At 35.4% G+C, this 14,828-nt stretch overlaps 2 protein-coding genes across 6 annotated transcripts in view; both read right to left on the bottom strand.

The window, feature by feature from the left end:
- Positions 1–14,828, bottom strand: part of LOC307185216 (SCAN domain-containing protein 3-like) — a 546,171-nt gene that overhangs the window by 129,333 nt on the left and 402,010 nt on the right. The window lies entirely within an intron of this gene.
- UBE2K (ubiquitin conjugating enzyme E2 K) overlaps positions 1–14,828 on the bottom strand; it is a 104,970-nt gene that overhangs the window by 21,694 nt on the left and 68,448 nt on the right. For 4 of the 5 annotated variants that reach the window (XR_013827911.1, XR_013827912.1, XR_013827913.1 and 1 more), the window contains 3 exons: positions 9,592–9,691; positions 6,337–6,465; positions 848–6,009 (listed from right to left, as the gene is read on the bottom strand). Coding sequence is in view for 1 of the 5 variants with exons in the window: in XM_079919123.1 (XP_079775249.1) it covers positions 5,935–6,009; positions 6,337–6,465; positions 9,592–9,691 (304 nt within the window). In the remaining 4 variants the exon portion in view is untranslated. Of the gene's footprint in view, positions 1–40; positions 6,010–6,336; positions 6,466–9,591; positions 9,692–14,828 lie in introns of those variants that run through there. The other variant, XM_079919123.1, reaches the window with a different exon arrangement.

Genomic DNA, 14,828 nt, shown 5'->3' with positions numbered 1-14,828 from the left:
TTTTTAAGGAAAACAAGAATAGCATTTTAGGTCTCAAAAAGCTACCAGGTTTAGTAGGCACATATAAATAACAATATTAAGGGATTGTCCCCCCCAAATAACCTGTGACTCTAGGTATCCAACTTATTTTAATCGATCTATTTTAAAAAAGGAGACTGGAAGGTCTCCTTTTCCTTAAAATTCTGTAATTCTATGAATATGGTTAGGAGATACCACTGGAACGTCATTAATCCTGTTCCTCAGTACTACTTAGGACAGGAGGACATTCATCTATCAATATAATACAAATAATAATGAATGTATATAGCAGAGGAATATATATTTTTCACATACTAAAAATGAAGAGCTGAGGAATACAGTAACTAGAGAGCTGAATGTTAGCTGTGTAGGAGATAAAAGTCACTATTTGTTGCTCTTAATAAAAATTAGGTATATCCTGTACGTAGCTAAGCTTTTACACTGTAAGGGAGAAACAGAGTACTAGGTATATTAACTAAGTATGAAACACTCTGAGTTTCTGAAATTTTGCCCCGTTTTATAGTGTTTGCCTTGTTTTATCTGTGTATCTTGAAAAAAGGCTCTACAAGTATCAAGTATCGTAAACTGAATATTTAAAACAGATTGCCCTTCTTGACTTTGGTCAACATCCTATTAAAAAGTAATTTATGATAAAAGATTAAGTAGATTTATAAAGTTGTGCTTTAATATACTTTTACTGAAATTCAATGAGGGGAAATGAACATTACAATATGAATACTTGAGTAGATAGTATATTACTGTAGGAAATACTCCTAAAAACTTTAGAGAATTCATGTTAATTCTTTGATGAATGAAACAAAACACATACCAAGTGTTTACTATCATTTGAATTTGACCATCCTGTGCTAAGGGTTAGCATGAGGACTCTCGAATTCCATTTGTTATCCTTGATTTTTAATATGTAAGGATATAGCTTGCTCCATGAAAAGAGCCCTTCATACTGGTATTCCAGTGAGAAGCAATTCCATCTCCAGGCTATAGTAACTCATAAGCCTGCTGAAAGCTGGTAGCAAATACCCTAGAGACACAAAGTTAACAATCAGTTTGCCATATGAAATAATACAAACCCTAACCAACACAGCCTCTTCTAATTATCAGTATCAATAGTGGCAGAAGTTATCCAGTATAACCCAGAACTTGCTGAAACAATTCAGAGTCCTTGTCACTGTATAGGCACCCTTTCCAGAAAGATTTGTGTGCTTACATGAAAATAAATATTACTTTCAGTATCAACTACCTCTGGATTACTCTAAATTTTGGATTAGAATCTAGCCAAATAGTGTTATATTTTCAAATAGTTTTAATTAGAATTTCAACCTATTTTAAAATTCAAAGCACTAATATAATTTATTGCATTTATCAACATATACTCATTACTGTAAAACGTGCCTAGTAGAAATATCTACTTGGTTGTTTTTCTTGTTTAAAGCAATGTGGAGGCTTAACTGCCTGTCTATTGATGAGCACCTAGAAAGAAGATATAAACCATTTTCAGGGGAAAACATGCATGCATTTATTTTTAAGAATTCCCAGTAAGGGGGAAAAAAAATTCAACATCTTTAAAAATGTGTTTATTTTTTAAAAAATCAGTTGTGTACAAAAGTGTTTCGTAGTTTTTAATTGTCAAGACAAATACCCAACCCTCCACCCCCAGCCCACCCTGCTTCAATAGTCTTTCTGGTAACCCACCCAATTTTCCCCTTACAGGAAGTTAACGGCTCAGAATAGATCCTCCTATAGAATTTATCATCACTAACAGATTGTTTAGAATAGAGATCTAGAGAAGCTAACAAGCAAGATTCTTTCTCAGTGAAGTTAATGAAAATCCCTATAATGGCAGTAGACTTCCAGCAGACACCACAACAAAGCACCATCAATTGCTGAAAGCTAAAAAATAGATATTATTTTCAATAGTATTTCATTTTCTATTGGAAAAGTCTTTAAATTACATTAAATAAGTCTCTTTCCCCCCAAAGAAATAGTCTAGCTTTTATTATGATGCCTGTAAAAAGTAGGTAACAGCAAGCACACAAGGATCATTTAACAGCACAGTGCAAATGATATGAATCCACTCACCCCCTAGGACCAAACCGATAAACTGTGCCACACCTGATTACATACAGCAGCATTGAATATATACATATATATGTATATATTCAATGCTTGGTTGAAATAACCAAGCAAAAGGTGACACATTCACAACTTACATTTAGGTGATGATCACAGGTTTATGAGGGTAGATCAGTCCAACAGAGCAGTAACAGAACAAATGGGACAAGTGAGATACTGACATTCCCCTACCCTTATGCCACAAGATTTTTGATCCATATTGCAACAGTGCAAACAGAATATGTGACATAATATGTAGACACGGCAGAAAAGTCACACTTGAAGAAAGGCTATTTATCAGTAAATACTTCAAGTTACCTTATTCCCCAAGTGACGGCAAATAGCTGATGTTAAGCATTTATTTTTAACTGGTACTAAAAGAATGGAAATGCAAATTTTTAAAATCAATGGTTTGTACCCTGGAATTGAAATTTCTTGAACTAGAAAAAGTGATTAAATACAACATCATTTTGTAAAACTCCATGAAATCAAGTTAACTGTAAACAGCTTCCTTTTCCTATCCAAACATTGTTTCCATCTAGGTACAAGAGTATACCTGGCTCCAACTCTTCCAAGCCCAAATCCATCTTTAAAACACCAAAAAAAAAAAAAAAAAAAGTTTTTGTTTCCTGTGCTAACAAGGATCGTGGAACATTATTATATCCCTATGGTAGAGTTTTAAAAGCTCAAATCAGGCATACACTTAGAGCCAAGAACTGCTTTTCACATTGATAAACTTACAAAGCAGCAGTAATACGATATGCTGCATTCTGTAGTGCATAAATAAGCAATATCCAGTTTATCTGCCAATTTTTTCTTATACTTTAAAATTATTTTGCATAGTTTTAAGCACCACCAGCAATCACAAACGTGAAATACTTCCAAAAAAAGAAAAATTATGTATTTCATTCCATAGATAACTCTCCTCAGAAGCAAAATGGTCAGAATACAAACACACACATATATACTTGAACGTGTTATGTGTTTAAGTAAATCATAGTCACAATTCCAAACATTTGGGGGAGCCAACACAGAGCATCTGATTTAGTACCAGTTTCTCAAATATTTATATATCTTACCGTATACTTATTTGGGTCACAAATTGCTACTCATTCATTTAGTCATCTGTACTGAAATACTACATAACTAATTATTTGTTCTTTTAAAGGTCAGGCACATACTCAGGAAACAGACCTGATTACAGTAAAAGCCTATAGGAGTATCAGTGACTTGTAGCAAATCTGTCTGCCCTAAATGGGATAAAACTATTTATATTTTTTACCATAATTTTTGAGGCCTTCACAACTGACAAATCACAAATGATTGAGAATTATAAAAATAATTTCCATCAGGGTACCTCTTCCCTAGACCTGCACTTTTAATGTTCTTTTTCCGAACATATATAAGACCACAGAAAAGAGCAACTGCCTTTATTTCTATGTTTGGGAAATAAATCTACCTGTAGAAAAATAGGAAAAAAACAAAAACAAACAAACAAAACAACAGAAGGCGACAGTAGGAAATGTACCAGAAAAAGAAAGAGATTATCACATTAAATGTAAATGAGGTAAATTTTAGAAATGAAAAATTCATTATGAAGAACCTCTCATACAAAATATTGTACTTTTCAATTTCCTGGGCATTGGGGATGTTGAACTGTAGTTAGATGAGTAAACCCTAAGGGGCTAACGTGCATAAAAGTCATAGGCAAGGTATAGCTGCCTCCAAGAGCAAAGTATATAATGCTTGACCCTTAGTAAATTCTCAGTTCTTTCTCTCTCATTTGTCAAACCACAGGACAATTAAATATACCCTGATAAAATGGGCAAAGAGTAAACTGGGTAGAGGTGTCTGATATTTAAAATAATCCAAATATTACTAATATTACCAAGCCACCCGCCACTAAAAATAAAAATTAATTCTAACCAACAATGGAACAAAACTGTCCACATTTTCACACAATTCCAACCTTACTTCAAAAATATAAAGAAAAGTACATGGTTTTAGCTATTTAAAATAAATAAAGAAAAATCTTGTTTCCTTTGGCATCTTTAGAAAGTAACTAAACTACAACAAAAGGAGGTGATTGTATAAAGAAATTTATACTTAAGCAAACATATAGGGGAAAAAAACAGCAACTTGTGTTTAGTATGCAATAAAATCAACTACAAGAGTTTACTATTGATTAGGAAAGCCTTACAAGTTGTTGGAAGAACCTCCACATCTTAACATTACAATATATTTAATAATGGTTCTTTTATTGCTTCTAAGATTATTGAGAAGTCAAATGAAATTATGCTGAATTTATGGTTCAAAACTATTTTCCAAACACTTAACCATTATAATTTAGGATAAGTAACACTTGAAGAAAGCAAACCTTTTATAATATGACTTTCAGTATACAGCCTTACTTTAATTCACTCTGATTCCATTACATTTTTGTTATTTTTGCATTGGTCCTGAATATGTAATAATAACTGTGTTTCTACGTATAGAACAGCCTACACAAATCCATTTCACCCTTCATAAAATGGTCACATTAGTGTTTGAGCTTGCAAAACTAATAATTTTCAAACTTTTGAACTTAGAATGAAATGTAAGTTTAATACGTATAGAAAGTCTGACTATGTACAAGAGAAGGTAAAGTTTTCAATTCTCATATTATCAGAAACATCATAAAGAAAGCTAGATTTATAACACACTTCTATTCCTATGTGCATCTGAAGTATGTACAGTAAAACACCAACACAGCTTTCATGTGTCAATTGGGGGAAATGCACACAAGAGTGACTTTTAAAGGATCTGATAAAGCAATCTCTTATAAAGCCAAAATTAGGCTTAAAAAACTGCCAACAGTTGATTTCACCCTTGCAAGTTGTCAAAGAAAAATTTCATCAGTTTAAAAATAGAAAGATGTTAAATTCACTGAAAAATTAAGCTGGGTTCTTTCATTAAATCTGGGAATACTGCAACATCAAGTTTTTACTGTTTTTGCAAGAGAAACGAAACTGGCAGCTCCGTTTTTACATTATTACTTATATATGAAAGTTCTAAGAGTGAAGAATTGTGACAAAACATTCCAAATGGACAACCTAAAAATGGAGCAAGGGATACTGTCCCTCAGCACATTTCCCCACCAAAGAGAGAAATTTACTATTAGAATATTAGCTGTGTGTGGTAAGAGGGGAAAAACAGATATGGTGTCCCAGTCTGCTGACAAGGACAAAAAGGCTCTGAATAGGTCACCATCTTCAATTCTGAATAATCTCATATTTAAGAATTCTCAAATGCTTAAAATGGTGGTCTTTTCAGCTACCCATCCTAAGAAGTCAAGTACAAGCATGCAAGTAAATTCACAGGCACAGAGGATCCATGTTAAAAACAGTTAAGGTAGCTGTGATGCAACACCAACGATATGAATGGCCCTGACACACTCAAAATATTATCTTAATTATTCAACAAAATCCTGAAGCAAACTCTTGCTAGTCTTGGTACACTGCTAAACACTAAAGTAGCATGTTTTTTCCATGGTTTTAGCTTAGCTCAAAGAATTTTTACACTATTAAGTAAGAAAAAAATTAAAGTATTTCCCCTTTTTAAATTTACAGAGACGTTTAATTAGCTTTATTTACAGAGCAGAGATTTTTTTCAGTCTCCAATGGTGCCTAGATAACATCATTAGGCAAGAATGCCAGTTTAAAAGAAATCTACGCAGAATCCTAAAAATAACAGATGTTGATGCTCCTCAAGAAGGGGCAAGCTTGACTATATCAGCAGCTCTATGTCTCAGTTACTCAGAAGCAATTCTGTTGCAGTCTCTACATCCCAAGATTTTGAAGACAAGGCCACTATTACTGCATTCTGTAGAAAAGAAAAGGGGACAAAATAAATAAATAAATAAAATCTCAAGGAAATATTTTTAAAATACTGCATCACCCACTGTCTTTATATTAAGAAACCACACCTTGTTTTTTCATTTTTAAGTTACCTTGCACTTCATAAAAAGAAGCTTCTAAAACCAATGACTGGAATCAGCCAAAAAAAAAAAGAAAGATCACTGGTTTTAATAACAAAGTTTGCTTATCAAAATTAGATTTAGGGTATTTTTTTGAGCCACTTTTGTCAGCCAAGGATTTGCAGCAATAATTTAATGAATAAGTAAAAATCAACATGCCTTTATGTACTTACCCTATCAAAGCCCATAGCACATAGGTTTTCTATTTTTTTGGTGTATTCTGGACTAGAAACTGGTGCTCCAGCATACACATGTGCCCAAAGTCGAGCTGTCTGTTTGAACATTTCGGGATTTTGTTTGTACTATATGGGGGAAAAAAATTGATTGGCATGACAATGCAGTTATAATATTCAATATAGTTAACTCATGTCCTAATTGCCTAACAACCTGATTTTTCTAAGTAAATGTAAATAAATGTAGATTCAATTTTTAAAATGTGACTGATTCACTTTCCACTGCAAACATACTATGTCACTCAAGAAAAGACTGTTTAACCTGAAGCTGTGATTCACAAGTTGCACTGAGGAAAGAAAAACAAAAGTAACGTTTATCAACTTTAATCCCCAATTTCAACAAAGTAGCAGAAAACTAATACTAAATGGAGTTATTAGAGTTGTCTCTAAACACTGTGCAGTGGCAAACATTACAGAGATAAACAGAATTACTAGCTTCTAAAATTATGTGGACATTAATAAATGTAACCAACTTCTGTATCAATCATAGCTCAGGCTAGAATACAACTTGACTTTGCTGTTTTGCTAGAGCTGTATTAGTGTACAGGGATTTAAGAAAACCCCATATGCAAAGTCCTAACTTACAGCACATGTTTTGAGATGATTATGAACTCACCATAGAGTACTTTTCAAAAGGTAAGATTTTCCATATGCATTGGAAAGAAGTAAATTTATTCTCAAATATTCTGGGACTACCATTAATTAATAAAGCCAAGTATAAATTTAAAATATTAAATTCACTTTAATATTTCTTAAGATGTTTTATACACATTAAATATTTCTATACATTAAAATGATAAATCTAGTTTCCACCATTATTAAAAGGAAATAAGTCAAACTACTGAACAGAGTTAGAAGAAAACTGAGTCCAACCTCAACCTTTGAGGCTCAGAACTCAATAGAAAATCAAAGCTCGAACTCAAGCCATGTTTCTGACTATCGAAAATGAACCAATAGCACATAGATAACACGTTAAACCATAATTCTAAGCACTCTAAGGCAAATAATAGTAGAACACATTAACAAGGATATATACAACATAAGGAGTGACGAACTTTTCAAAGGAAAGGAAGAAGTTTCTAAGAGGAAATGTTTTCTTAGGCAGAGGGAAAATGGCAGACTGGGTGAAATGACATGTAGGAATGATACCATCTTGAACAGCGTGAGTTTGAAGAACAGTAAGAATTTAGGAGATGAAACTGGGTTTACAGACAGTTCAAATCATGGAGGAACTCTTCAAACTAAACAATTTGGACTTATCAAGTAGGTGATAGTAAAGCTACTAATAGGTTTTTAACAGTAAAGTGAAATAAGATTTACACTTTATAAAGCTAACTGCTATCAGTGCAGAATATGAGGGGAAGAAGAGGCTGAGGTAGGGAGCTCCATCAGAGCAGTAAAATGAGAAATTTTTAAACATGTGAATTAAGTCAATCAGAGAAGTATTACGACAGAGAGATACTGGGATACGAGAGAGAAGGAGACATAGAGAAGTACTCCAAGCCTGTGACTGGGATATATAAATAAGCTGATTATATTACAGAACGATGAACAGGTTCACAGGTTTAAGATTCTGCATTCAGTTTTGGGAATGCTGTACTAAGGTACCCATGGAATATTCATATAGAGCTCTCCACTTCCAAACAGGCTCTTGGGCTCAGGACAGAGGTCAAGCCTGAATATCGTTATCAACATACAGGTGGTAATATCAGCATGGATATGATCGTCCAAGTGAGCGTATAAAATGGAAAGTGAAAGAAACAGTGTAAGAACTGAGAAAGTATATTTAAAAGGGAGGAGAGGTAATTCCTTGGTGGTCCAGTAATTAGGACTCCACACTTCCACTGCAGGGGGCACGGATTCAATCCCAGGTTGGGGACAAAAACGCAGGGCGGCAGAGTGGAGAAAGAAGAGAAACAACTGTAGGAAGTAGGAGGGAACAACCACAACTACGAAGATGGGAAAAGAGAATAGTATCTCAGAAGTCAAGAAAAAAAAAATTTCTGGGTTAAAAAACAAAAATAACAGGGCTTCCCTGGTGGCGCAGTGGTTGAGAGTCTGCCTGCCGATGCAGGGCACATGGGTTCGTGCCCTGGTCCGGGAAGATCCCACATGCCACGGAGTGGCTGGGCCTGTGAGCCATGGCCGCTGAGCCTGCGCGACCGGAGCCTGTGCTCCGCAACGGGAGAGGCCACAACAGTGAGAGGCCCGCATACCGCAAAAAAAAAAAAACAAAAAAAACATACAAGGCTCAATAAATCCTACTGGTTTAGAGCAGGGGTCCCCAACCCCCAGGCTGCGGACCAGTACCGATCCTCGGCCTGTTAGGAACCGGTCCACACAGCAGGAGGTGAGCAGCGAGCGAGCAAAGCTGCACCTGCCGCTCCCCATCGCTCGCATCACCGCCTGAACCATCTCCACCCCACCCCCCACCACCGGTCCGAAGAAAAATTGTCTTCAACGAAACCAGTCCCTGGTTCCAAAATGGTTGGGAACCACTGGTTTAGAGTGTGGGCTGGCAAACTTTCTTAAAGGACCAGAAAATAATTATTCAGGCTTTCAGACAATACTGTCTCTGTCATAATTATTCAATTCTGCCACTTGTAGCTGTAAACAAATGAGGGTGGCTATGTTCCAATAAAACATTATTTACATAAACAGTCAGTCTGGCAGTAATTTGCTAACCTCTGCCTTGGAAATCAAAGATCACAACTGAAAAATATTTATTCCATTTGGCAATTACAAGGTTTTTGATAACCTTCACCATGCAACTACTCAGTGCCACAGTTGGAGCTGATTAACATTATCATGAGGGAAGGATCATCACTGAATTAAGAGACAGACAAATGGATACACACATGATAAAGCACATGAAGTAAAATGTTAATCATAGAATCAAGATGGTAGGTAGATATGTGGGTATTCACTGTGTAATTCTTTCAACATTGTGTTTTTGAAAACTTCATAATATGTTAGGAAAAAAGCATCTACCATATAAACAAACTACTGTGTTAAAAAAAATCACAAAATTAGGTTTTCACTATTACATCTGATACAATAATCTCACAGCAAGAAAGGAAACCATTTCCAAATTTACTTTCAATAGACGTATGCTTCTGTTCTAACCACTGCAAACCACTAAAGTAAACACTCATAGGTAAGTACAAGAAAGTCGTTCAAAAGCAGCTACCTTACCTGATTTGCTACTACTGCATCTTGTGGATCATCTGGTTCTGCAGCTGCCAGTAGTGCTTGCAATGACAATAATACCGTGCGGAGAGTCATTGCTGCTGCCCTGAAATTCAAAATAGGAAGATATCCCAGTTAAGAACAAACCAAAATAGAGGTTTTCTGAATAAAACATGGAAACTACTGAAGCTAAAAATAATCTAGATTTTTATCTTAATCATATAATTAAGTCTTAGAAATTTATAATTATATATCTGCCTACCCTTTTTTTTTTTTTTTTTAAACAACAAATGAGTCATTCTATTTCTTAAGACACCTCAAATTGCCCTTAATTGGCTTAGTTTTTTTCGTATTGCCCGTGTTGTTGACATATCCTTCTGGTCAGCTTTATCTACTGACTTACTTTCTATCCATTTCTATAGACACAAACTTAAAATAAAGTGATAAAGTAACATGTGAAACTTCCTTTCTGTGCAATTCTAAAAACAAGATACCATCAAGCAAATATCCTTTATTTTCAAGAAAGCATAAAATTACTTGGAGGGCATTATGCTAAGTGATATGTCAGATAAAGAAAGACAAATACTATGTATGATAGCACTTAAACATGAAATCTAAAAAATAAAACTAGAGAATACAACAAAAAAGAAGCAGACTCACAGACAAAGACAACAAACTAGTGGTGAGCAGTGGGGAGAAAGAAGGAGGGAGAGGCAATATAGGGATGGGCTGTAAGAGGTACAAATTATCAACTATAAAATAAGCTACAAGGATATACTGTACAACATGGGGAATACAGCCAATACTTTATAATAATAATAAATATATATTATTTTGTAAGTATAAATGGAATATAACCTTTAAAAATTGTGTATCACTATATTGTACACCTGTAACGTATAATACTGTATACCTGTAATTAACATAAAATTGTACACCTGTAACTTATATAATATTGTACAGCACCTATACTTCAATAAAAAATGAAAGAAAATTAAAAAATCATTCTATAACATTCTGAAAAGGGAAAATTTTTTGCTTCATATACATAATATTCATGCCTCTAAATGTGTTTATAAAGCAAATATTTATCTAGAAAATGGTATCTACCTAACCAAAAAGGACTCTTAGCATTTCTGTTAAAAAATTACTTGACCACTTAATATACAAATATTTCTGAATACAATAGTGAAATAGCATAGTAGTGAACTATTTTAAAAGTTGAAGATTATTTTTTAAGATGATCATATGGTTTTTATTCTTCAATTTGTTAATATGGTGTATCACATTGATTGATTTGCGTATATTGAAGAATCCTTGCATCCCTGGAATAAATCCCACTTCATCATGGCGTATGATCCTTTTAATGTGTTGTTGGATTCTGTTTGCTAGTATTTTGTTGAGGATTTTTGCATCTATGTTCATCAGTGATATTGATCTGTAATTTTCTTTTTTTGTAGTATCTTTGTCTGGTTTTGGTATCAGGGTGATGGTGGCCTCACAGAAATGAGTTTGGGTGTGTTCCTTCCTCCGCAATGTTTTGGAAGAGTTTGAGAAGGATGGGTGTTGGCTCTGCTCTAAATGTTTGATAGAATTCACCTGTGAAGCCATTGGGTCACGGACTTTTGTTGGAAGATTTTTTTTTTTTTTTTTTTGCGGTACGCGGACCTCTCACTGCTGTGGCCTCTCCCATTGCCGAGCACAGGCTCCAGACGCGCAGGCTCAGCGGCCATGGCTCACAGGCCCAGCGACTCCACAGCATGTGGGATCTTCCCAGACCAGGGCACGAACCCGTGTCCCCAGAATTGGCAGGTGGACTCTCAACCACTGCTCCACTAGGGAAGCCCTGTTGGAAGATTTTTAATCACAATTTCATTACTTGTGATTGGTCTGTTCATATTTTCTATTTCTTCCTGGTTCAGTCTTGGAAGATGATACCTTTCTAAGAATTTGTCCATTTCTTCCAGGTTGTCCATTTTATTGGCATAGAGTTGCTTGTAGTAGTCTCTTAGGATGCTTTGTATTTCTGCTGTGTCTGTTGTAACTTCTCCTTTTTCATTTCTAATTTTATTGATTTGAGTCCTCTCCCTCTTTTTCTTAATGAGTCTGGCTAAAGGTTCAGCAATTTTATCTTCTCAAAAAAACAGCTTTTAGTTATATTGATCTTTGATAATGTTTTCTTTGTCCTATATCATTAATTTCTGCTCTGATCTTTACGATTTCTTTCCTTCTGCTAACTTTGGGTTTTGTTTGTTCTTCTTTCTCTAGTTCCTTTAGGTGTAAGGTTAGATTGTTTATTTGAGATTTTTCTTGTTTCTTGAGGTAGGCTTGTACTGCTATAAACTTCCCTCTTAGAACTGCTTTTGCTGCATCCCATAGGTTTTGTATCGTTGTGTTTTCGTTGTAATTTGTCTCCAGGTATTTTTTGATTTCCTCTTTGATGTCTTCACTGATCTCTTGGTTATTTAGTAACATATTGTTTAGCCTCCATGTGTTTGTGTTTTTTACACTTTTTCCCCCTATAAATGATTTCTAATCTCATAGCATTGTCGTCAGAAAAGATGCTTGATATGATTTCAATTTTCTTAAATTTACTGAGGCTTGATTTGTGACTCAAGATGTGATCTATCCCAGAGAATGTTCCGTGTGCACTTGAGAAGAAAGTACAGTCGGCTGCTTTTGGATGGAATGTCCTATAAATATCAATTAAATCTAACTGGTCTATTGTGTCATTTAACTGATATAAATATCAATTAAATCTATCTGCTTCTATTGTGTTTCCTTATTAATTTTCTGTTTCGATGATTTCTCCATTGGTTAAAGTAAGGTGTTAAATTCCCCCACTATTACTGCGCTACCGTTGATTTCCTCTCTTATAGCTGTTAGCAGTTGCCTTATGTACTGAAGTGCTCCTATTTTGGGTGCATATATGTTTACAATTGTTAAATATTCTTCTTGGATTGATCCCTTGATCATTATGTAGTGCCCTTCCTTGTCTCTTGTAACATTCTTTACTTTAAAGTCTATTTTACCTGATATGAGTATTGCTACTCCAGCTTTCTTTTGATTTCCATTTGCATGGAATATCTTTTTCCATTCCCTTACTTTCAGTCTGTATGTGTCCTTAGGTCTGAAGTGGGTCTCTTATAGACAGCATATATTTGGGTCTTGTTTTTGTATTCATTCAGCAAGCCTGTGTCTTTTGGTTGGAGTATTTAATCCATTCATGTTTAAGCTAATTATCGATATGTATGTTCCTATTACCATTTTGTTGATTGTTATGTTTTTTTTTTGGTTTTTCTTTGCAGTACGTGGGCCTCTCACTGTTGTGGCCTCTCCCGTTGTGGAACACAGGCTCCGGGTGCGCAGGCCTAGCGGCCATGGCTCACGGGCCTAGCCGCTCCGCGGCATGTGGGATCTTCCCAGACCAGGTCACGAACCCGTGTCTCCTGCATCGGCAGGCGGACTCTCAACCATTGCGCCACCAGGGAAGCCCATGGGTTTGTTTTTGTAGGTCCTTTTCTACTCGCATTTCCCACTTAGAGAAGTTCCTTTAGCATTTGTTGTAGAGCTGGTTTAGTGGTGTTGAATTCTCTTAGCTTTTGCTTGTCTGTAAAGCTTCTGATTTCTCTGTCCAATATGAATGAGATACTTGCTGGGTAGAGTAACCTTGGTTGTAGATTCTTCCCTTTCATCACTTTAAATATATCATGGCACTCCCTTCTGGCTTGTAGAGTTTCTACTGAGAAATCAGCTGTTAACCTTATGGGAGTTCCCTTGTATGTTATTTGCCGTTTTTCCCTTGTTGCTTTTAATAATTTTTCTTTGCCTTTAATTTTTGTCAATTTGATTACTGTGTGTCTTGGTGTGTTTCTCCTTGGGTTTATCCTGCCTGGGACTCTGCGTTTCCTGGATTGGGTGGCTATTTCCTTTCCCATATTAGGGAAGTTTTCGACTGTAATCTCTCCAAATACTTTCTCGGATCCTTTCTCTCTCTCTTCTCCTCTGGGACCCGTATGATGAGAATGCTGTTGTGTTTAACGTTGCCCCAGAGGTCTCGTAGGCTGTCTTCATTTCTTGCCATTCTTTTTTCTTTATTCTGTTCCGCAGCAGTGAATTCCACTATTCTGTCTTCCAGGTCACTTATCTGTTCTTCTGCCTGTTATTCTGCTATCGATTCCTTCTAATGTAGTTTTCATTTCAGTTACTGTATTGTTCATTTCTGTTTGTTTGTTCTTTAATTCTTCTAGGTCTTTGTTAAACATTTCTTGCATCTTCTCGATCTTTGCCCCCATTCTTTATGAGGTCCTGGATCATCTTCACTCTCATTACTCTGAATTCTTTTTCTGGAATTGCCTATCTCCACTTCATTTAGTTGTTTTTCTGGGGTTTTATCTTGTTCCTTCATCTGGTACAAAGTCCTCTGCCTTTTCATTTTGTGTATCTTTTTGTGAATGTGGTTTTCCTTCCACAGGCTGCAGAATTGTAGTTCTTCTTGCTTCTGCTAAATGTTGAAGATTACTAAAGAACATGCCCATTTTCACCACACAAATTAGATAATTCTAAACCAGTCTTTTTGAACTGGATTCCTCATTTTAACCACAGAACAGAGAAAATTACTAAGTATTTTCTCAATTTCCCCAAGGATAGTATATAAATAGTACCATCCTGGATGCTTAGGAAAAAACTTAATTTATTATCAGCAACAAATGTCTTAAGGAATGCGTCTTCTTCAACCGGTAGCAGCAACATCACTTGGGAACTTCTACAAAATGAAAATTCTTAGCCCTGTCCCAGACCTACTGAATCAGAAACTCTGGGGTGGCTTAACAGATACTCCAAGTGATTCTGATGCAAACTAATTTTTGAGAAATACTACTTCAGTGCATTACAGCTTAAAGTGAATTGAGAAAGGCTGTTCTAAACCAATATAATTAAACCAGTATCACAAACATGTCTATATTTTATCTACTAGAGAAAAATTACAATACAAATGGTTCTTAATCTAAAATGCTATCAGAATTGTCATTTATATTAAATTCCAGAAAATGCAAACTAATCTATAGTGACAGCAGATCAGTGGTTGCTGGGGAATGGGGGAGCAGGAAGGGTGGGAAGGAGCAATTACAAAGGGACACTCACTAGGAAACTTTTGTCTATGTTGGTTATGTTCGCTATCTTGATTTGTGATAGCTTCATGGAGGTATCTGTGCATTTATCAAATTGTGCATTTTTAATGTGTA

Source organism: Stenella coeruleoalba (genome assembly GCF_951394435.1).
Source record: "Stenella coeruleoalba genome assembly, chromosome: 4".
NCBI classification, from domain to species: Eukaryota; Metazoa; Chordata; class Mammalia; order Artiodactyla; family Delphinidae; genus Stenella; species Stenella coeruleoalba.
Note: the sequence above shows the minus strand (reverse complement) of the source record. Positions and strands in the feature narration are given on the sequence as shown.